The sequence below is a fragment of the Brachyhypopomus gauderio genome, chromosome 10 (assembly GCF_052324685.1).
Source record: "Brachyhypopomus gauderio isolate BG-103 chromosome 10, BGAUD_0.2, whole genome shotgun sequence".
NCBI classification, from domain to species: Eukaryota; Metazoa; Chordata; class Actinopteri; order Gymnotiformes; family Hypopomidae; genus Brachyhypopomus; species Brachyhypopomus gauderio.
The window spans coordinates 11,608,846-11,632,095 of record NC_135220.1 but is presented as its reverse complement, the minus strand read 5'-3'; the positions used below and the strand labels follow the sequence as shown (position 1 = coordinate 11,632,095).

The 23,250-nt window shown below is 48.6% G+C and overlaps 1 protein-coding gene across 1 annotated transcript in view; it reads left to right on the top strand.

The window, feature by feature from the left end:
• uvrag (UV radiation resistance associated gene) overlaps nt 1–23,250 on the top strand; it is a 66,074-nt gene that overhangs the window by 9,387 nt on the left and 33,437 nt on the right. The window contains exons 7-11 of the mRNA XM_077019455.1: nt 13,192–13,297; nt 17,373–17,499; nt 20,982–21,066; nt 22,780–22,867; nt 23,016–23,076. Of these exons, the coding sequence (XP_076875570.1) occupies nt 13,192–13,297; nt 17,373–17,499; nt 20,982–21,066; nt 22,780–22,867; nt 23,016–23,076 (467 nt within the window). The remainder of the gene's footprint in view (nt 1–13,191; nt 13,298–17,372; nt 17,500–20,981; nt 21,067–22,779; nt 22,868–23,015; nt 23,077–23,250) is intronic.

The window sequence follows — 23,250 nt, the reverse complement described above, 5'->3', positions numbered from 1 at the left end:
GCTGAGGTATGACTGAGGATGAAACTCCTACAGTGTGTGTTCTCTCTGCTGATGTATGACTGAGGATGAAACCCCTACGGTGTGTGTTCTCTCTGCTGATGTATGACTGAGGATGAAACCCCTACGGTGTGTGTTCTCTCTGCTGATGTATGACTGGGGGTTAGACCTTACAAAAGCCACATTTCTGCATTTAGCTTCCAGAGCAGAACAGCTGAGCGCTGATTTCAAGTACCAATTAGTTTTTTCAGCACCTCACTTTGGGTGTTAGCAAATTTGTCCTCTGTAAACATTTTTTGTTCATTTCAAAGTAAGCCCAGTCTTATAAATAGTGAATATATCATCACGGGGGACACAAACAAATCAGGCGGGACACACAATATTAACCAATCATATCATCGGAACTGAGTGCTTCGTTGTTATGGTTACAGGTGGCATATTGTGTGAGTCCAGGAAGTGCTAAATGTAAACCTGGCCTAAATAAGAGAATGAGATCTGAAAAACAGCTGAAGCACATGTCTGTTTCCCTGGTGAAACACTCATATCTGTCCCTCACAGTTTTATGATGGTGTTGCATTCTGCTCTAGAGATCTGTATTCGGGCAGAGTTGTCTTGTCTCTGTGCCAGAGATGAGACAATAAAGACACCTAATAAAGGCAGAGACACCAGGGGTTGGTTTTTAAGGTCTGGCAGCTTGTGATGGCCAAACTGCTCCAGAACTATGAGAGGCTCCATGGGACCTGGTCTACTTTCATCCTGCAGTAGCTGCCCTGCTCCACCAGGTGGAAGCATTGCACTAAACATTGAACAGTAAATTCCTCTGTAGGAAGAGGCAGACCAGGAGAGTATATCTGAGGTCCTGATTGCATTACATAAACACAACAAGAAAAATCGAAAGATGGGTTCAAGGGAGGGTTGATCTTCCTTTGCTTCTAGGGAAGCTTTTTGTTATGGGGTGTCAAGGGGATGGTGGTGCATTGTGGGATTTGTAGTCCACAGTCTCTAAAACCTGCCTGCCTGCTTTGGGCCTGGTTTTCTGGGCTGAGGAGAGCAGTTCTGGCTAATCGCTGGTGTGCAGCTGCTTCCTTTAAGCCCATGTCTGCCTCCGTCTGTTTTGGCTTCGTAGGTATCTTAACAGAAGTGATTTAGATTTTAGCAGCAATGTGAATGTGATGGAACTTGTTAGAGAGTTAGATTACATCATGACACTGTGAGTGACAGCCGTGCAAAAGGAGCTTGTGTGTGTGTGTGTGTGTGTGTGTGTGTGTGTGTGTGTGTGTGTGTGTGTGTGTGTGTGTATGAGTGAGAGATGTGGAAAGCCCCTCGTTTGTGTTATTGAAAGAGGTTTAACTCTACATTTTCCTGGATTGAAACAGAGTAGTTGGAGTAGTCGTTATCTGTGCTGTGGAAACATTTGTTTTTCATTGATTCTGTCGAGCTGTCGGTTTTCTGAGCACGATGGGTCATCCCGGCTGGCCATCGGAACCAGTGAGAGTGCCTCACTGTGCATCATTAACCAAAGGGTGTTATAGTGTATTTAATAAAAACTGCATTACTGTGCATCATTAATCACCTAGATTCAGCACATCATCGTTAGTCGGAGAACAGCGTTGTAGTGTATTGGTAATCAGAACACAGTTAAAGTGTGTTGTTTATCACACCCCATTAAAGTCAGAATGCTGTTACAATTTGTTAATGGTATTGCAGTGTATTGTTAATCAGACCATGGTTACATTGTGCTGTTTCTGAGAATGCTGGATGATGATGATGATGATGATGATGATGAGAGAAGGGGGCGTCTTCCCCGTGGGCCACACCACAGAGGCGTCATCTGGGACCTCCTGCTGAATAACCAACTGAGTTATTCACCAGTGAATCGCTCGGTCATGGATGTTCAGAAAAGAAGAGTGATTCCTCCGCGGGTTCTGAGGTTTCTGTGGTGGTGGCGATGCTCCAGCTGAGGTCTGCATGTCAGGAGAGCTGATGTGAGGAGACCTGACAGATTTATGCCCATCCTCGTTGTTTTGTGATGGACCCGGTTCGTGATATTTTACAAGAGACGTTCTTGCTGACCTAGCTGTATCTCGCTGAGCTGTAAGTCATTGCTGAAATACTTTGGTCAGGAGCCAGAGCAAAACATATCAGTCATCTGATTCACTGTTCCATTATATTCACTGGTGCATCTGATTCACTGATCTAGTTCGAGAGGGAATTCACTAGAAATGTGAATCAGATGGATCAGAGAATCTTCACTCTATTGTACAGGTACCCTGGAGAAGTTTAATTAGCATAGTAGCTAACTGACAGCTCACCATGTCAAAAAGACTGAAGTCATGGTGAAATTATTCTGGCGCTCACAAACGATAATTCATCTTCAGTTTGCCCGTATTTCAGTTCGTTTCAGTCTTATCCAGATGAGGTGGTGGATCTCTGCGTTGAAGGCTGGTGGTTTGGTTGGCATTGGTTCGGTTCCTCTTCCTTGTTGTCTGAGAGAACCAGGAAGCGGTGAGCGTGGAGACGGTGGGTACCATGGCGATGAGCCTTGTGGCTCTGGACCAGATTAATACGGTGCGTCTGATTGGCTGGGGTCCTGCCCAGACCCTCCGGCACTGAAAGGCAGTACGTGGAGCACAGGCGTGGTCTCCAGGGCCCCTGGCAATGAAAACAAACACAGCTTCTCCGTTCACGTCGCAGAGCTGTGGGAAGCATGAATCGGAGCGCCGTCCTGCAGGGCGGAAAAGGCATCACAGCCCTGCGAGGTCTGGGGTCAGAGCTCCACCCTGCACCGTGATATTGGTCACTAGAACCTAAAGACTGGTCTGGAATCAGTTTTGCCATCTAAAACCCAGATGAATGTCAGTGTGGGCAGGTGAAGCTGATTCCAGACTGTCGTTATGCACTGGTGAGATTGTAGATGCACAGGAAGCCTTGCTTTGGGTTTCATTTTTCTTTTCTTTTTTTTACTTCCAGTAAAAAAGTGAGGGAAGTATTTGTGATGTTTTCAGGGTTTGGGTAGATCTGGGTCCTAATGGCTCTGGGTTTACGTCTTAGCTGCAGTGTTCCTCTTTGATCTGCTCCTGACAGCTGTATTTCTGCTCTTTAAAAGCAGGTACCAAACACTCTCCTGCTCTGCAAAGCCTTTGATCTTGTTATGGTCCAGCAAGCTTCTCATCTGTCTTTCTTCTCCTCTCCCTCTCTCTCTTCCTCCCCCCATTCTCTCTCTTCCCCTCTCTCCCTCTCGTGTATGCTTCTCTATTTCTCCCATAAAGAGAACATTGCTGTAGGATGATCTAGAGCGGATTTTTCCGGCAGAGTGTGAGAGACAGAGACATTAGAGATGTATCCATGCGTCACGTTCCTTCGGCTGCAGGGCTGTGAGCTCTCAGCCAGATGGTTTATTAAGAGTCCGTAATGGGCCTGTGTTGCTGTGAGACTGACATGTGAAGGTCCATCTCATAGTCTGACCACAGCAACCACAACCTCCAGACCTACACTGAAAAACACACAAACCAAACAAAAGACGATAAGAGCCAGAAAAGAAGCGGGAAGAGATGTATCGTGCGAGGTCTGAGGTGCACGCTAGTTACCGTGAGATCGGTGCGCTAGGCAGGAGAGACGGACTCCACCCACGTCTGAGGTAGTAATGCACATAGCCAGAGCTGCTCACATGAGTGAATTCAACATCTAAATTTAAGCTCCTTTAGTCTGGCCATGACCTTTGGATTGAGATTTTGCTTATTTATATGGTATTAGTGATTTAAGCGTGTTGTTTAACATGGTTTTTGATTGGTTCCCCCCCAGATGTCTCTCTAAGCGTCCAGCTCGTGCGGAGCTCCTCACCTGCCCCAGTCTGTCAGCTGACCACACCGCCAGTAACGGCCCATGAATGGCTGAATGAATTAATTAAAGCACTCCAGAATTTGTTGAGTGGACCTGTCTAGCACAGTGCCACTCCAGGCCTCTTGGGGCAGTGCGTTCCTCTGGAAGCCCCGGCGTATCTGCTGCTCAGGTGCTTCTCACTGCCACACGCAGTAGCGCTGGTGCTGTTCTGGTTCAGATGTATGGGACGCTCAGGCTTGTTTGTGGAACGCGTGTTTTGGCCCTGAGCGTCGTCGTGAGCGTGTAAGCAGTAATTAGTGGTGAAGGTGTTGAGGAGGACGGTGATGACTGTCTGGTCTCTGCAGTCACGTCGCCCGTAGGATGGAACGTAGCAGCTCGGACACATTCGCAACCAGCAACGGGCTTATCAGCCCTCTGCAGACAACTTCTGAAGCATGCAGGGGAGATAGTGAGTGTGTGTGTGTGTGTGTGTGTGTGTGTGTGTGTGTGTGTGTTGACGTTCTCCTGTCTGCACTGTCTGAGCACCAGGTAGGGGTCCACTGTAGACGTTGGCGTGTTTGTTTTCTTTCTCATTCATTCTCACATCCTTGAGACGTGTTATTCTTCCACATTCTTATTTTATTCTTAAAAGTGGAAGACACGTATTCCTGTGACGGAGTAACGCATCGCATAAAAACAGACAAACAGAAAAACAAGAGGGAGGTGGAGTAGGAGGGGTGGTGTAGGGGGGTGGTGTGGGCGGGTGTAGGGGGGTGGTGTGGGCGGGTGTAGGAGGGGTGGTGTGGGCGAGTGCAGGAGGAGGGGTGGTGTGGGCGGGTGCAGCAGGAGGGGTGGTGTGGGCGGGTGCAGCAGGAGGGGTGGTGTGGGCGGGTGTAGGAGGGGTGGTGTGGGCGGGTGTAGGAGGGTGTAGGAGGGGTGGTGTAGGCGGGTGTAGGAGGGTGTAGGAGGGCGGGTGTAGGAGGGTGTAGGAGGGCGGGTGTAGGAGGGGTGGTGTGGGCGGGTGTAGGAGGGTGTAGGAGGGGTGGTGTGGGCGGGTGTAGGAGGGGTGGTGTGGGCGGCTGTAGGAGGGTGTAGGAGGGGTGGTGTGGGCGGGTGTAGGAGGGGGGGTGTGGGTGGGTGTAGGAGGGTGTAGGAGGGCGGGTGTAGGAGGGTGTAGGAGGGGGGGTGTGGCCGGGTGTAGGAGGGGTGGTGTGGGCGGCTGTAGGAGGGTGTAGGAGGGCGGGTGTAGGAGGGGTGGTGTGGGTGGGTGTAGGAGAGGTGGTGTGGGCGGCTGTAGGAGGGTGTAGGAGGGGGGGTGTGGGTGGGTGTAGGAGGGGTGGTGTGGGCGGGTGCAGGAGGAGGGGTGGTGTGGGCCGGTGTAGGAGGAGGGGTGGTGTGGGCGGCTGTAGGAGGGTGTAGGAGGGGGGGTGTGGGTGGGTGTAGGAGGGGTGGTGTGGGCGGGTGCAGGAGGAGGGGTGGTGTGGGCCGGTGTAGGAGGAGGGGTGGTGTGGGCGGATGTAGGAGGGGTGGTGTGGGCGGGTGTAGGAGGGTGTAGGAGGGGTGGTGTGGGCGGGTGTAGGAGGGGGGGTGTGGGCGGGTGTAGGAGGGGTGGTGTGGGCGGGTGTAGGAGGGGGGGTGTGGGCGGGTGTAGGAGGGGGGGTGTGGGCGGGTGCAGGAGGAGGGGTGGTGTGGGCGGGTGCAGGAGGAGGGGTGGTGTGGGCCGGTGTAGGAGGAGGGGTGGTGTGGGCGGGTGTAGGAGGGGTGGTGTGGGTGGGTGTAGGAGGGTGTAGGAGGGGTGGTGTGGGCGGGTGTAGGAGGGGTGGTGTGGGCGGGTGTAGGAGGGTGTAGGAGGGGTGGTGTGGGCGGGTGTAGGAGGGGGGGTGTGGGCGGGTGTAGGAGGGGGGGTGTGGGTGGGTGTAGGAGGGGGGGTGTGGGCGGGTGTAGGAGGGGTGGTGTGGGCGGGTGTAGGAGGGTGTAGGGGGGGGGTGTGTGTGGGTGTAGGAGAGGTGGTGTGGGCGGCTGTAGGAGGGTGTAGGAGGGGGGGTGTGGGTGGGTGTAGGAGGGGGGGTGTGGGCTGATGTGTCCTAAATGTTGGTAGATAAAGGGGAAGTAGAAGCACCACACTGAAAGCAGAAGGCCTGCAAACTCCGTTATAGACAGAAGATGATCTTCACTGTTGGGAAACCATGTTCTGACCTCTTCATGTTCTGGGTTGAGTGTGGGGTTTGAGTGTGTGGGCTTCTGGGGTGGGGGTTGAGTGTTGAGGTTGAATGCTGGGGTTGTGCATGGGTATGAATGAGTCAATGTGTATGGAGAGGTGTGTAAGGTGAGTGGGTAATGTGTGGTGGTATTGAGGTGTGTGTGTGTGTGTGTGTGTGTGTGTTTTGAGAGGTGTGTCAGGTGAGTGGGTAATGTGAGGTGTGTGTATGTGTGTGTGGGGTATTGAGGTTTGTGTGTGTGTGAGTGATGAGGTGTGTCAGGTAAGTGGGTAATGTGAGGTGTGTGTGGTAGGGCTGTACGATTAATCGTATTTTTATCGTTATCATGATGTGAAGTTTCACAATAAACACATCGAAAGAGCCACGATAACTCCTTGAATAACAGCAAACTCAAATTGCATTATCCTCGTCCAGCAATAGAGGGAGCTATTCGCGCTGCAGACTATGATCACGTGACGTAAGTAGGCAAGAGGCAGAGTGAGGCAGTTGCCAGGTTCGCGGTTTTCACGCCAAATTGGGCTTGTTGTGAGGTGAACACGCTCATCAGACACGCGATTTGGTTTAAGCCTGGTTGGCGAAAATAACGTGATCGCGGTGGCTTCGCCCGTGTGCAATGGCCTCGTGCGCTGTCGATTCACGAGGTCGTGCGCCTCTCGAATTTTGTAAGTTCGCGCGCGCCGCGTCTCGGCGCAATGAGAACAGCCATGTTTGCAGGGTTCATACACCTATACAAGGTGGAATTCAAGCACTTGTACGTCACTTTCAAGGTCCATTTCAATAATTCCCAGCACGTTAAACTTAATTGAATTAAATATTTATACATATACTCTAAATGATTCGAAATAATTCGCTTTTTTATCACATTATTTAATGGATATTTATTTTCAAAACGCCCAATCTTAACGTCTTCACGTTCTCTCATGTTTCGTCCTGGAATTACAAGAGGCTCGTATTTGTTAACGTAATACAAGAGAACTGTTCAGTCAGACAGATATTTGTTGTGAAACGAAGTAGTTACAATTTCAAGCCTTTTCAAGTACTTTAGCCTAAATTCCAGCACTTTTCAAACCTGAAACACAAAGCAACATTAAAATTGGTCAGGTAAAAGTTCATTCCCCTGTATTTGAGGGGCGTTTTTTTTATACTACTAGGCCTACATATCGTTTCGGACAACACTGCAAAGAATGTGACACGGCAAGATTAAACGCTTCCGCCGTTCGCGGAGGTTAACGAGGTGTGCGGAGTCGCTCACTCGTGAAAGTATAATCCTAGATTGAATCTATTGTTGAATAAACCTGCAAAATTTTTGGAATTATTCTGGATTCATTACACAGTAAAAAACAAAACAAATTAACGTGCTGCTGTTCAGAGAGACACTACATTTCTGTATTTTAATCTTAATTTATCGTGGTTCACATCGATATCGGGATATCCAACAATGTTATCGCACATCGCAATTCTAGTCCATATCGTGCACCCCTAGTGTGTGGGGTATTGAGGTGTGTGTGTGTGTGTGTGTGTGTGTGTGTGTGTGTGTGTGTGGGGTATTGAGGTGTGTGTGTGTGAGTGGTGAGGTGTGTCAGGTGAGTGGGTAATGTGAGGTGTGTATGTGTGTGTGGGGTATTGAGGTGTGTGTGTGAGTGGTGAGGTGTGTAAGGTGAGTGGTTAATGTGAGGTGTGTGTGTGTGTGTGAGGTGAGTGGGTATGGTAAGTGGGCTACATACTAGGGCTGAACGATTTTGGAAAATAATCTAATTGCAATTTTTTATCTATAAAATTTATAAATTTTATCTATAAAATCATGATTTTTTTCCACTGTTTTCAGGAAACTCTTTTTCAGCATTTTTTACAGCTCAGATACAGGGTTGCCAACTTTTCAAGATCGCTTGGTGTGAGACTTGAACCTGGAGTGGGTGGCGAACGTAATTTGTTGTTATGGGGGGTGGGGTGGGGTGTGTAAAATGGACTAAATTTAAGTATTATTATTATATCGCCTGTGGTTGGCGCCAGAGCGAACTAGTAACTTTTTAGTCTAAGACGCTCAATGCGAGAGAGTTGGCAACCCTGCAGGTATAGCAACTTGGCTAAAATTTGTGCGTGAGGGCATTTGGTAGCGCATATCCAGTGTTTAACAAAGCCATGAAGCCGGGCTTGTTCACTATATTAACGGACATCATGTATTTCACTATGAACTCCGTTACCGCCCGAGTTATTTCAGCGTGCCGCTTCGAATTATATCCATAAGGAGTTACACTTTCAAACGGTTCGGTTAGTGAACCCTGTCTGCTGGACCGCGGTCAAGCTATCCGCGCTTTCCTGCTTCATCCGTGCTTTAAATCTTATTGCGCCTATATGCGGGATTTTACGGTATTTCGCTGCTCACCACATACTAAACCTGTATAAGAGCAGAGAAACACTTTTGCGTATTTGAAGATGCAGCACTGGTCGTTGGCATTTTAGCCTTACAAATATCATACGAGGCTTTGTGGTGTTTTTTTAATGCTGAAGAAGGTTTGTAGTGTTACCTCGCGTCGTAGCAACAGTAGCAAGGCACGTTTTACACAGTACCTGACGTTGAGCAGCATCTTTTTAAAAGCCAAAGTAAATTCACACAACTGATGTGCTGCCCCTCTTTGGTATTAGATTTTCAGGTGTCCGCTTCTGTCGAGCCTGAAGCCATTGTGCAACAAGTTAAAGTGCGCTGTGTTAACTTCACTTCTTCACCTCCCTGCCTCCTGCTCGGGTTTGCTCCGTTCGTCCTTGGCTCGGCTCGCTCCCAAGTCACGTGACCAGTTTAAATCGCAGCCTGTGCGATTAGAGAATCGCGTTTTAAAATATCGCGAGATTATCGCAAATGCAATTAATCGTTCAGCCCTACTACATACCAGTGACTCGCTTTTGTGAACATGTCTGGGAAATGCCATAACAGACCAAAACCAAATCACTGATGGTATGATTCAATGGTGAATGGTATGATTGTGTGTTGGTTTAAGGGGTTTGTGTGTTTGTTGGTATGATTGTGTGTTGGTTTAAGGGGTTTGTGTGTTTGTTGGTATGATTGTGTGTCGGTTTAAGGTGTGTGTGTGTGTTTGTTGGTATGATTGTGTTTTGGTTTAAGGTGTGTGTGTGTTGGTATGATTGTGTTTTGGTTTAAGGTGTGTGTGTGTGTGTGTGTGTGTGTGTGTGTGTGTGTGTGTGTGTGTGTGTGTGTGTGTGTTGGTATGATTGTGTTTTGGTTTAAGGTGTGTGTGTGTGTGTGTTGGTATGATTGTGTTTTGGTTTAAGGTGTGTGTGTGTGTTTGTTGGTATGATTGTGTTTTGGTTTAAGGTGTGTGTGTGTTGGTATGATTGTGTTTTGGTTTAAGGTGTGTGTGTGTGTGTGTTTGTTGGTATGATTGTGTTTTGGTTTAAGGTGTGTGTGTGTGTGTTGGTATGATTGTGTTTTGGTTTAAGGTGTGTGTGTGTGTGTGTGTGTGTGTTGGTATGATTGTGTTTTGGTTTAAGGTGTGTGTGTGTGTGTGTGTGTGTGTGTTGGTATGATTGTGTTTTGGTTTAAGGTGTGTGTGTGTTGGTATGATTGTGTTTTGGTTTAAGGTGTGTGTGTGTGTTTGTTGGTATGATTGTGTTTTGGTTTAAGGTGGGGGTGTATGTGTGTTTGCGTTGGCTGGTATCTCCGTAACCCCCCCGTGCCCTCTACAAACCCTGTGTGCTGATAAGCGCTCAGAAATGCGTGAAATGATAACTGCCGCTCACCTGGGGGAAACAGCCTATCGGATTCCTCCATCTTGGTCACCACGGCGATAAAGCTGTCAAATCAGACTGAACTTGATGTTTGGTGGGAGTATCAACACGCCACATCACTGAGTCTAGCGAGAGTAAAGTGCGAGACCCCCCCCCCCCCCCCCCCCCGAGGGAATAGCAGATACGAGATGTCCGCAGGAGACCAGAGGCACGTGGGAGTGGCAGATAGAGGCATCGCTAGAAAAGCCAAAGGGACAGCAGGAGATGCACGTTAACGCAGCAAAGACAGACAGGCTGCTCTGTTCATGTTGCCTCAGGTTTAACAGAAGAAACGTAGGCAGTTTGTATGGCGAAGGGGGAGTGGCTTAACGGTTGGTCTGAGCTGTGTGTGCAGGACGCTTCGTTTCCTGAACGCGTCACAGCGTGAAGATGAGAGCACGATGGAGATGGAGATGATCGCTCCCTCCAACACGTCTGGAGATGTCAACACGTCTGGGGCCGTGGAGAGGAAATTTGGAGATGTGTGTGTGTGCGTGTGTGTGTGTCCTGCAGGTTTAGCCCTCTTAACTGCCAGTCCTGGTGGGATTAGGACTCTGAGCAGCCACCTTTATTCCTAATTTCACCTGGACCCTGAGGTGCTGTTTGTCCTGCTAGGATTAGGGCCCTGAGGTGCTGTTTGTCCTGCTAGGATTAGGGCCCTGAGGTGCTGTTTGTCCTGCTAGGATTAGGGCCCTGAGGTGCTGTTTGTCCTGGTGGGATTAGGACCCTGAGGTGCTGTTTGCCCTGGTGGGATTAGGACCCTGAGGTGCTGTATGTCCTGTTGGGATTAGGGCCCTGAGGTGCTGTTTGTCCTGGTGGAATTGGGGCCCTGAGGTGCTGTTTGTCCTGCTGGGATTAGGGCCCTGAGGTGCTGTTTGTCCTGCTGGGATTAGGGCCCTGAGCAGCTGGGATGTGAATCTGAGGTACTCTGGGATGTCAGGGCTGTAGGACCTTGGCAGACACCCAGTGTGTGGGGGATGAATTACAGCCTGTTGTACAGTGTTGTGGTGATCTTGGCTTTGACCATGTCTGTCAGCAAATCCCTTTCTGCTTCAGTCAGACCAATCAGGGCAATTTGTGTTTAGTTTTCTGACAGTAACACACTCCTTCAGTTACCAATGAAAATCATGCATTGTGGTGATGTCATAACTCCTAGGAGCTCTGATGGGGGGGGGGGGGGTCGTACATTACCCATCGCCCTGGCCACCTGCTCACTGAGTCCTGAACCAGCCGCATGAGGAGACCATGTGATTGGCTGGACTAGGTGGGGCCACGCCTACTCTTCAAGCTCTGGCAGGTCTCATCTCCTGTGTGTGGTTGTGTTAGTGCTCCTGAGAGAGGCGCTGGAGTGGCGGGCGGGCGGGCGGGTGGTGTTCAGGGGCTGTTAGCTCTGTAAATGTGTGTGTTGGCTGGCTGTAGGGGGCTTTCAGCTCTGATGGGTGGGGCGTTGGTGGGATTCATAAAGGCTGTTATGTGTGTTATTATGTCCTCAGTGGCAACCATATGCACTTCTGCATGTCCTTGAGGGACAGCAGCAAGAATGTAATAATACTTCAGCCAGGGAGAGAGAGAGAGAGAGAGAGAGAGAGAAATACCAAGTGAAGAGGAAGGATGTAAAAGAGGACTTGTGGTGGAGAGGTGGGAGGAGAGAGACCAGAGAGATGGTGCCCCTCTGGACTACATAGAGCTAACGAGAAAACCAAACTTTAGCCCCACACACACACACACACACACACACACACAGGAGTAGTTCACCTCTCTGCACTTGTGCGGGACCCTGCTGTCCTGTCGTCTGTCTGGGCCGGGTTCCCGCTCTACCCAGGGCTCGGGCCGCACGGCTCATTTCTCTGGGACGGTGGCAGTTTTGATTCAATGTTCAGGATTGAATATTTTCAGAATTGAAATATGAATGAATCACAGGAAAGATATTTGGGATGGTTTTTCCTGCTGGTGCTTATGCTGTTCTCACAGTAGTATTCTCATGAGGACAAGAGAAGAAAAATGTTCTAGGAAAGGGAGGAATGTGTTTGGGTTTTTATAATCTCCTTCTCACCCTCAGTGTCGCACTGCTTCACAGGTGCATGTCTCTCTCTCTCTCTCTCTCTCTCTCTCTCTCTCTCTCTCTCTCTCTCTCTCTCATCTTCCTCCCCCTCTCTCACCTGAGTGGCTGCTTCAGCAGGTCAGCTGGTGTGTAACTGCACTGCTGCTGGTATGTTGTTGGGGTTCAGAGGATCTTGGTTGTGCCGGCCGGTCCAAAGTCAAACGGGCCCTCACTCTTGTCTAGTAGTAATTGGCTTTGAAGAGTGAAGAGGCGTCTGGGTTTCATTTGTGTCTGAGCTGCGTTTACACTTCAGAACGAGCTCTTTATTCTCGCCGTGGAGTCTGATGAAGTAGAACATGCGACACCACAGAAGTATACAGTGAAAAACAAACACACGTGACTGGGGGGGGGGCACACGCATCACCATTGTTAACCTTTTAACCATCTCCATGCACTCGGTAAACCTGAGTAGACTTTTCTCAGTGTGCTGGTGCCCCCTTGTGGCCTGGCTGACCTTAGTCTGATCTCTGCTGTGTACACTGGCTGACCTTAGTCTGATCTCTGCTGTGTACACTGGCTGACCTTGGTCTGATCTCTGTTGTGTAGACTGGCTGACCTTAGTCTGATCTCTGCTGTGTACACTGGCTGTCCTTAGTCTGATCTCTGCTGTGTACACTGGCTGTCCTTGGTCTGATCTCTGTTGTGTAGACTGGCTGACCTTGGTCTGATCTCTGTTGTGTAGACTGGCTGACCTCGGTCTGATTTCGGCTGTGTAGACTGGCTGACTTCGGTCTGATCTCTGCTGTGTACACTGGCTGACCTCGGTCTGATCTCTGCTGTGTACACTGGCTGACCTTGGTCCAACCTCTTTTGTATAGACTGGCTGACCTCGGTCTGATCTCTGCTGTGTAGACTGGCTGACCTCGGTCTGATCTCTGCTGTGTAGATTGGCCGAGACCTGGTTTATTAGGCGTTGTACAGCTGCAAAACATGGCTGTTGCTAGATCATCTTGCAACACTTTTGTTTGCTTCACATCTGTCTACAAGTGTGTGTGCATGTGTTACATGCGTGCGGGTGTGTGTGAGTGTGTGCATGTGTACTTGCCTGCGTGTGTGTGGTCTTTGTCTAAGAGATGTCTGACTGTTTTCATATCAGTGTTGTAGTATTACAAGTGTAGTGCTTGAGCTGCTAAATTGCTCAAGTGGTATTGAAGTAATGCCTTTGATATTTCTTTGCAGTTGTACTGGGAGAATGTATCTCTGGGTGCAATGCATATCTCACTCTCCCTCTCCCCTCCTCTCTCTCTCTCTTCCTCTTCCTGTCTCTCTTTCCAGACTACACACGGCCCAGAGGGTGATTAAACAGACACAGGTCACCGTACAGAATATCGGCAAAGAGATTGAAGAGAAACTACAGACCACTGCACTCTGCACAGAGCAGGTGAGACTCCTGACACACCCCGCATGCCCACACTGACCAGCCCCGCCCGCCCACACTGACCAGCCCCGCCCGCCCACACTGACCAGCCCCGCCCTCCCACGCTGACCAGCCCCGCCCGCCCACACTGACCAGCTCCACACTTCTGGCTGGGTGAGCGTGGAGTCTGGAGATGAGTGTTGAGTGGTCATGTATGTGCATTACCTCTGCCTGGGTCCAGGACCCTCTGCCCTCCTGCACCCATGACTGGAGGAACTAGCTGAGCGCTTGTGCATACTTTCACTCCCCCCTTTCTTCTTCTCTTCCTTTCTCTCTCTCGTATACACACTCTCTTCCTAAACCTACACATGTGCAAACACACCCCTCTTCCTCATTTCCACTCCATCCCATCACCATGTTAAAGACGTCGGCTGTGAGTCTGTTTGGGGAGCAGTGCTTGTGTGTGCCTGTAGGAGCTGACCTGTATTTGGTACAGATTGTATTTCCTCACAAGGTACGTGTAAGGAGTGTGTGTGTGTGTCGTGCCTAAGGCAGTGGAGAGTTGCACGCGAGTGTGAGAGTCAGGCTGGTGTATAAGGGTGGTGGCGTGTAGATGGAGGCTCTATCAGCTGCCTCTGAGCAACACGCGCTCTCCCTCCATCTCCAACTCTCTGCTCTCACTCACACTGATTACAGGCCTGAGATGGTCTCCTTGATCACGCCGCCAGACACCTCTCCCCACTCTCCCTCCCCCCCGTCTCACGAGTGTGTCTGCGCGTGTCTGAGAGACAGGGACAAGAATAGAGATGAGACAAAGAGCTAGCCTGCTCATCTGGACCACGGCACATGTGTCCAGGTTTTTGTCTTTCATAGAGTGTCTGTGTGTGTCTGTATGTGTGTGTGTATGTGTGTGCGTGCTAAAATACACACTCAATGTGCTGGCAGAGCAAACGTCTGTGCTCAGGAACAAAGAGCGATCTGTTGATCAAACGTTTGAAGATGGTGCCCCTTGGCCTTCATAGTGGTGGATTATGATAGTCATCACCCAGACGGATCAAAGAGCTCAGCAGAAGTGATGACCTTTCTCTCTATCTGCATCTCCTTCCCTCTTCCACACTTTTACACTTTCTCTCTCTCTCTCTCTCTCTCTCTCTCTCTCTCTCTCTCTCTCTCTCTGCTTTCATTTATGGCCTCTGTGCCTGCTGCATGCACCTGTGTCCCTCTCAGTTGTGGGAGTTCAGTGAAACTATTTTAAAAAAGTCCAGGGACAAAATGGCCGATGCTTGCAGGGCAGATCTGAGCAGATCTCTGTTAATATTAAAGATGTGAAAGGTGCGGTCCAGTTCTGGACATGTTCACGCCACACAACACCCAGCCATCTCATTCTTGAGCAGAGTCCTGAAACACACGCTCAGGAGCAGAGCACCAAACCCAGTCACAACCACCCAAATACCAAAACTAGAGCAATTACTAGCAAACAGTCAAAATCAGAGCCAAACGAGGTGTTATCAGGCCCTACAGCGACATATTATCTAAGCATGCTGTATGATCCTTAACTCCATCCACTCTAACCAAGTACAGAGTACAGTGACCATAGAGACAGTCAGGCATGATCAGTCCTGGTAATGTTCATTTCTTCATCAAAGCTATGACAATACAAGTGTATGTTAGTCATGTCAATAAGGCTCCATTGAATTGAATTTGATTCAATCAAATTGCACTGAGCGGAGACTGAGAGGGAGATGGAGAAATGAACAATTATCTCCCAGAATTGATTGCCAGTACAACTGGTCAAAAGTAAGAATCTTTTTAAAAGACCTTCAGCATTTAAAGCCATCATCATATAGATAAAAAAAGAGTCTGTGGGCAAAAGATAAAACACATCATACACACACTACACTAAAATCATCTTAAATGATAATTCATCACATTAGCTGCAAAAGGATTAAAGACTTCAAAAATGCTCTTGGGAAAGGCACAAAAATCTGGAGTGGCTGAAGTGAACCGTCATGATCATCTGATGTCCTCAATCACCATCTCCATCTCTGTTACTCCATCTCCATCTCTGTTACTCCATCTCTGTTACTCCATCTCTGTTACTCCATCTCTGTTACTCCATCTCCCTCTCTGTTACTCCATCTCCATCTCTGTTACTCCATCTCTGTTACTCCATCTCTGTTACTCCATCTCCATCTCTGTTACTCCATCTCTGTTACTCCATCTCCATCTCTGTTACTCCATCTCCATCTCTGTTACTCCATCTCCCTCTCTGTTACTCCATCTCCCTCTCTGTTACTCCATCTCTGTTACTCCATCTCCATCTCTGTTACTCCATCTCCCTCTCTGTTACTCCCTCTCTGTTACTCCCTCTCTGTTACTCCATCTCCATCTCTGTTACTCCATCTCCATCTCTGTTACTCCATCTCGGTTACTCCATCTCTGTTACTCCATCTCCCTCTCTGTTACTCCCTCTCTGTTACTCCATCTCCATCTCTGTTACTCCCTCTCTGTTACTCCCTCTCCATCTCTGTTACTCCATCTCCATCTCTGTTACTCCATCTCCCTCTCTGTTACTCCATCTCTGTTACTCCATCTCTGTTACTCCATCTCCATCTCTGTTACTCCATCTCCATCTCTGTTACTCCATCTCCCTCTCTGTTACTCCATCTCCATCTTACTCCATCTCCCTCTCTGTTACTCCATCTCTGTTACTCCATCTTTGTTACTCCCTCTCTGTTACTTCATCTCTGTTACTCCATCTCCCTCTCTGTTTCTCCATCTCTGTTTCTCCATCTCTGTTACTCCATCTCTGTTACTCCATCTCCCTCTCTGTTACTCCATCTCTGTTACTCCATCTGTTACTCCCTCTCTGTTACTCCATCTCCATCTCTGTTACTCCATCTCCCTCTCTGTTACTCCCTCTCTGTTACTCCATCTCTGTTACTCCATCTCCATCTCTGTTACTCCATCTGTTACTCCATCTCCCTCTGTTACTCCATCTCCATCTCTGTTACTCCATCTCTGTTACTCCATCTCCCTCTCTGTTACTCCCTCTCCATCTCTGTTACTCCATCTCCATCTCTGTTTCTCCATCTCCCTCTCTGTTACTCCATCTCTTACTCCATCTCCCTCTCTGTTACTTCATCTCCCTCTCTGTTACTTCATCTCCATCTCTGTTACTCCATCTCCCTCTCTGTTACTCCATCTCTGTTACTCCATCTCCCTCTCTGTTACTCCATCTCTGTTACTCCATCTCTGTTACTCCATCTCCCTCTCTGTTACTCCATCTCCATCTCTGTTACTCCATCTCTGTTACTCCATCTCCCTCTCTGTTACTCCCTCTCTGTTACTCCCTCTCCATCTCTGTTACTCCATCTCTGTTACTCCATCTCCATCTCTGTTACTCCATCTCCCTCTCTGTTACTCCATCTCTTACTCCATCTCCATCTCTGTTACTCCATCTCCATCTCTGTTACTCCATCTCTGTTACTCCATCTCTGTTACTCCATCTCTGTTACTCCATCTTTGTTACTCCCTCTCTGTTACTCCATCTCTGTTACTCCATCTCTGTTACTCCATCTCCATCTCTGTTACTCCATCTCCCTCTCTGTTACTCCATCTCTGTTACTCCATCTCCCTCTCTGTTACTCCATCTCTGTTACTCCATCTCTGTTACTCCATCTCCATCTCTGTTACTCCATCTCTGTTACTCCATCTCCCTCTCTGTTACTCCATCTCCATCTCTGTTACTCCATCTCCATCTCTGTTACTCCATCTCCCTCTCGGTTACTCCATCTCCATCTTCCTCTCCCTCTGTTACTCCATCTCCCTCTCAATGTCCCTCTATGTTACTCCCTCTCTTTTACTTCATACTTCATCTCTGTTACTCCATCTCCCTCTCCATTACTACATCTTTGTCTCCGTTACTCCATCTCATCGATCTATTACTCCACCTCCTTCTTCTGTAAGGACCCAGTAGCTGTTCCATCAGCTCATCCTCATCATCTCCACTTGTAGACGGATTTAAACAAAGAATTCATGCCTGCTCTCTCTCGCTCTCTCTCTCTCCCAATCTCTCTCTCTGTCTCTCGCTCTGCAGAAGAAGGAGCGAGAGAGTATGCAGTTACGTTTGGGAGCACTGCGCAGTGAGCTGGAGAGGCAGAAGAAGGCTCTGGTGAAGGAGATGGACGCCCTGCAGAAGGAGAGAGGCCATCTTCAGAGGAAAGGTGACCACCCCCACCTTCAGTCTGCTTCATCCTGCTCACTATAACACACGCTTTAACTGTACGGTGATGACTTACCGTACTTATCCTGTGACTCCTTCCCCTACACACACTTCCCAGAAGTCCAAAGAAAAAAAAAAGTGCGCGTGTACACACACACACACACACACACACACACACACACACACACTCTTATGAACTTTTTCAGGGTGAGAGTATCCGATAAACACCCAGATCACACAGTGATGGACTCACACACCCGGACATCTCACTCTGCTCCCTCCTCCTTTCTCTCTGTCTCTCCCTCTATCCTGTATCACACACGTGTGTGTTGATGTGACTGCGTGAGGCTCTTTCTCTCTGTCTCTCCCTCTATCCTGTATCACACACGTGTGTGTTGATGTGACTGCGTGAGGCTCTTTCTCTCTGTCTCTCCCTCTATGCTGTATCACACACGTGTGTGTTGATGTGACTGCGTGAGGCTTTCTCTCTGTCTTTCCCTCTCTTTCTCTCTGTCTCTCCCTCTATCCTGTGTGTGTTGATGTGACTGCGTGAGGCTCTTTCTCTCTGTCTCTCCCTCTATCCTGTATCACACACGTGTGTGTTGATGTGACTGCGTGAGGCTCTTTCTCTCTGTCTCTCCCTCTATCCTGTATCACACACGTGTGTGTTGATGTGACTGCGTGAGGCTCTTCTGAGTGGAGCTCCACACTGATGAGGGTCTGCAGTGACCTGAGGGGCTGCGTCCCGGAGTTGGTTGGCTTAGGAATATTTGTTTTGGTTTGTTGGTTTTTGTAATTTAGGGAACACATCTTGTCTGCTGGGTTCTGTTTTTCCTTGGTTACCATTTTCCCTCACCTGTTTTCCTGGTTTTCTTCTCCGTTACCATGGTGTTCCTGGTGTGTTCCCTGATGATCTTGTTTCTGGTGTACCAGTGCAGATCTGGTTCAGGTTGATGTTCTCAGCCAGACCTGCTGTCATTCAGACTGCTGCTGCTGCTTTGATGGAGGAAAGAGAGGGACAGGAGGACAAAAGAACGCACGCACACACACACACACACACACACACACACACACACACTCACTCACGCGCGCACTCATGCACTCGCACAAACACACATACACTCGCACACACACTCACCCTCATACACACACTTTCACACACCAAACTCTTAGACTCAAATACACTCTCGCACACACCCTCACACACCCTCACTTACTCACTCACTCTCTCTCTCACACACACACACACGAGTGGAAAAGCTGAGAGGCCTCTGTGATGTGTCTTGCATCCCCTCAGCCTGCTGGTCTGGGCTGTGTGATTTTGCGCTTGTACTCACAGGACTACACAAATGGCCTCAGCCTGCTGGTCTGGGCTGTGTGACTGCGCTTGTACTCACAGGACTACACAAATGGCCTCAGCCTGCTGGTCTGGGCTGTGTGATTTTGTGCTTGTACTCACAGGACTACACAAATGGCCTCAGCCTGCTGGTCTGGGCTGTGTGACTTTGCGCTTGTACTCACAGGACTACACAAATGGCCTCAGCCTGCTGGTCTGGGCTGTGTGACTGCGCTTGTACTCACAGGACTACACAAATGGCCTCAGCCTGCTGGTCTGGGCTGTGTGACTGCGCTTGTACTCACAGGACTACACAAATGGCCTCAGCCTGCTGGTCTGGGCTGTGTGATTTTGTGCTTGTACTCACAGGACTACACAAATGGCCTCAGCCTGCTGGTCTGGGCTGTGTGACTGCGCTTGTACTCACAGGACTACACAAATGGCCTCAGCCTGCTGGTCTGGGCTGTGTGATTTTGTGCTTGTACTCACAGGACTACACAAATGGCCTCAGCCTGCTGGTCTGGGCTGTGTGACTGCGCTTGTACTCACAGGACTACACAAATGGCCTCAGCCTGCTGGTCTGGGCTGTGTGATTTTGCGCTTGTACTCACAGGACTACACAAATACCTTCTCCAGGCCGTTCTACTGTCACTACAGTTCAGCTTGATGGTCAACAGGTAAACGGCAGAGAAATGACTCTCAGGATCTCTAACGTTTTAACCTGTCTGAGAGACGCAAAAATGAATGAAATTAACTTAAGTGTAAACATGTGTGTGCATGCGTCTGTGTGTGGACATTGTGCATGTGTATGTATAACTGTGTGTGTGTGTGTTTGTGTACGTGTATTTTGTGTGTGTGTTTGAATGTAATTTTTTTATGCCTTACAGACAATTCATGCATTTGATAAGACTTGCAATCTTTGAGTATGTATTTTAAATTGTAGACTTAAAGAAGATAATGAGTACTTGTGTGTGTACGCGTGCGTGCGTGCGTGTGTGTGTGTGTGTGTGTGTGTGTGTATGCTCTGGCACATATCCAGCTGTGTTCTCTATTGTACAGGTGCAGTGTAGTGTAGTGTGTCTCTCCTGCATGCTGTAAATTCTGCCTGTAAAAATGACGTGACTGTGGAATTAATGGTAGTGTAACTCATTTAGTTCTGGTGCCAGACAGACCTTGGGCCCATAAATGTCAGAGCCCAAGTTAGCAATCTGCGCGAGCACACACACACACACACACACACACACACACACACACACACACACACACACTCAGAAACAAAATTACAGGGTGGAAGACCCTCTGTGCTCTTCTGAGCAAATCCATGTAAATATTGCTGTGATTTCTCAGTGTGTGTGTGTGTGTGTGTGTGTGTGTGTGTACCACATCAGCAGGTACCTGCACAGTTGCAGCTCGGCTGGCCACAAACGTGTCACTGCTGCTTTGACGCTGTCTGTGTGGAAAGCTGTGTGCAGTTCCAGGTAGAGAAAGGATGCTGTGGTGGATAAAACCCTCGGGTCCTGCTAATGTACTAATGTGGCCCAGCTGTGCTGTGTGCAGGGGGCACTTCCTGGTGTACACGTGCCCGTTGTGTAACTGTGTGTATCCATGTGCGTGGGCGCATGTCCATGTAATCACATGACGGAAACCACAGGGAACTGCTTGTAGACAGGAGACACAGGGAACTGTTTTGAGAGAACTAAGTCCAAACCTGAGCTTTGCATTCTGCTAAAGCCATGGTATGTATGGACTTCTTCTTGTAAACGTCTTGTTTGCCAGGTCTCCGGATTCTTGTCGGTCCTTGGTGTTGAGGCAGTCTTTATAACAGCCCTGTCTGTTATGATTATGAAGCTGGGAAGCTATAAAAAAACCTCTACAAGAATGTGTTTTTATCTCATCGAGTTTGTTGTTGCTTGTAGAGGAACTGTTTGTGTGTGTGATTCAAGTCTGTGAAGTTTGAGTGTTTAACAGCAGACCTGCACATGTCCTCAGCTGTGCAAACACCAATCACTCACCTTCTTCCTCTCTCCCACTGTCTCTCCCTCGCTCCAACATTACTTCCTCTCGCTCTCTCTTTTCATCTCCCTCCTTTCTCTCTCTCTCTCTCTCTCTCTCTCTCTAATCCTGGTGTTCTGTCTGTTCCTCTTCAGAGGAGGCATTCTCCACCCAGCGTCAGAAGCTTGAGGAGGAGCGGAGCTCTTTAGCAGACCAGCAGAAGGAGTGCACTGCCAAACGGTGAGGGCACATCCGTGTGTGTGTGTGTGTGTGTGTGTGTGTGTGTGTGTGTGTGTGTGTGTGTGTGTGTGTGTGTGTGTGTGTGTGTGTGAGACCTACAGTAACTTAGGTCTGTGTGTGCTGTAACTCACCATTGCATATCGTATAACACACTGAACACCATAAATCACTACACACCATAGTGCACTGTTTACACTACCATAAGCACCATAATCCATTGAAACACCGCAACACTTCACCACTCACATCTCTGTTCAGTAAAACAGATCATTCCTGTGTATCGGATGGTGAATCAGTAATTAATCAGAGCTGTGTGTCACACTTGGTGTGAGTGTATCAACTGCCTGCTTTTTAACACACACGCACAAAGACACACAAATACATCTCCACCACCTCCAGCACCAAAGCCAGTAGCTGTATGGTCAGACATGAAAAATGAACATTTCTATGAACCCATATACCTCCCTGTTTTCTGGGATAATTGTTTGTCCCATGTCAGCTGACAGGTGTGTTGTGATTGGGGTTATTCCCCTGCTGCAGGGGGTCAGAAAAGAGGAAGCCGAGGGTAATTTTGTAGTTAAAATAATTGAGCTGCTCTTACAATTACCACAAGGTGCCTGATTTCAGGATCGGTCTATTTGCAAAGCTGGCCTCCTAAAGCCAGTACAGAAATGTGCTGTCAAGCTACCTGGTTATAGAGTCATACAACTGCCTCTCTGTCAGTCTGGCACATTTTAGTTCAGGCCATGTGGTGTATGAATGTTGCTTTGAATAAGTGAATCACTGGGACTGACTGTAGAATCACTGGGACTGACTGTAGAATCAGTGAATCACTGGGTCTGACTGTAGAATCAGTGAATCACTGGGTCTGACTGTAGAATCACTGGGACTGACTGTAGATTCACTGATTCACTGGGACTGACTGTAGAATCACTGGGTCTGACTGTAGAATCACTGGGTCTGACTGTAGAATCACTGGGTCTGACTGTAGAATCACTGGGTCTGACTGTAAAATCACTGGGACTGACTGTAGAATCAGTGAATCGCTGGGACTGACTGTAGAATCACTGGGTCTGACTGTAGAATCACTGGGACTGACTGTAGAATCAGTGAATCACTGGGACTGACTGTAGAATCACTGGGACTGACTGTAGAATCAGTGAATCACTGGGTCTGACTGTAGAATCAGTGAATCACTGGGTCTGACTGTAGAATCAGTGAATCACTGGGTCTGACTGTAGAATCAGTGAATCACTGGGTCTGACTGTAGAATCAGTGAATCACTGGGTCTGACTGAAGAATCACTGAATCACTGGGTCTGACTGTAAAATCACTGGGACTGACTGTAGAATCAGTGAATCACTGGGACTGACTGTAGAATCACTGGGACTGACTGTAGAATCACTGAATCACTGGGTCTGACTGTAGAATCACTGGGACTGACTGTAGAATCACTGGGACTCACTGTAGAATCACTGAATCCCACTGCCACTGGAACACACAAAGCTAATTAAAAGTTCTTTATATGAAAATAACTTGGAGTAAAAGAAAGCATACAGTACAAGTTAAGTCAAATAAATCTGTGTGAATAATGAATAAATCTGTGAATAAATGAAATGTAAAGTGGATGCAATGTAAAGCCTGGGAAAGGTTGTGATTGAACACACTAAAGCTGATCCTGGATCAGATTGACACGCGTGTTTCCCTTCACAGAGAGACGTTTCTGAAGTCTAACGCGCAACTCACCTTCCGCTGTCGCCAGCTGGTGTCTGAGCTCTCGTACATCTACCCCATTAATGTGGTGAGTGTTGGGTGCACACGCGTGCCCCCTGCTGGACAGGGGGAGCAGCAGGAACCGCGTGGGCACTCTGACGGCTGAATGCTTTAGCGTGACGTGGTTCTGGAAGCCCACGCGAGCTCCTGCTCACTGTCCTCTGGCTTGTTTACAGAACCAGCAGTCAGACTATGTCATCTGTGGCGTGAGACTGCCAAACTCGGAAGACTTTCAAGGTAATTTTAACATGCAGTTTGACTGTCTTATGTGAGATGTTTTTGTTATGGATTTTGTTTTGTGATGTTTGACGTGTGGGGCTGCGTGTGCGCATGTCCGTCTGTGTGACTGTCGAGGATGTAAAGTTCGTCATGGGGAAAATGAGCATTGTGAACAGAAACAACTGAGGCATC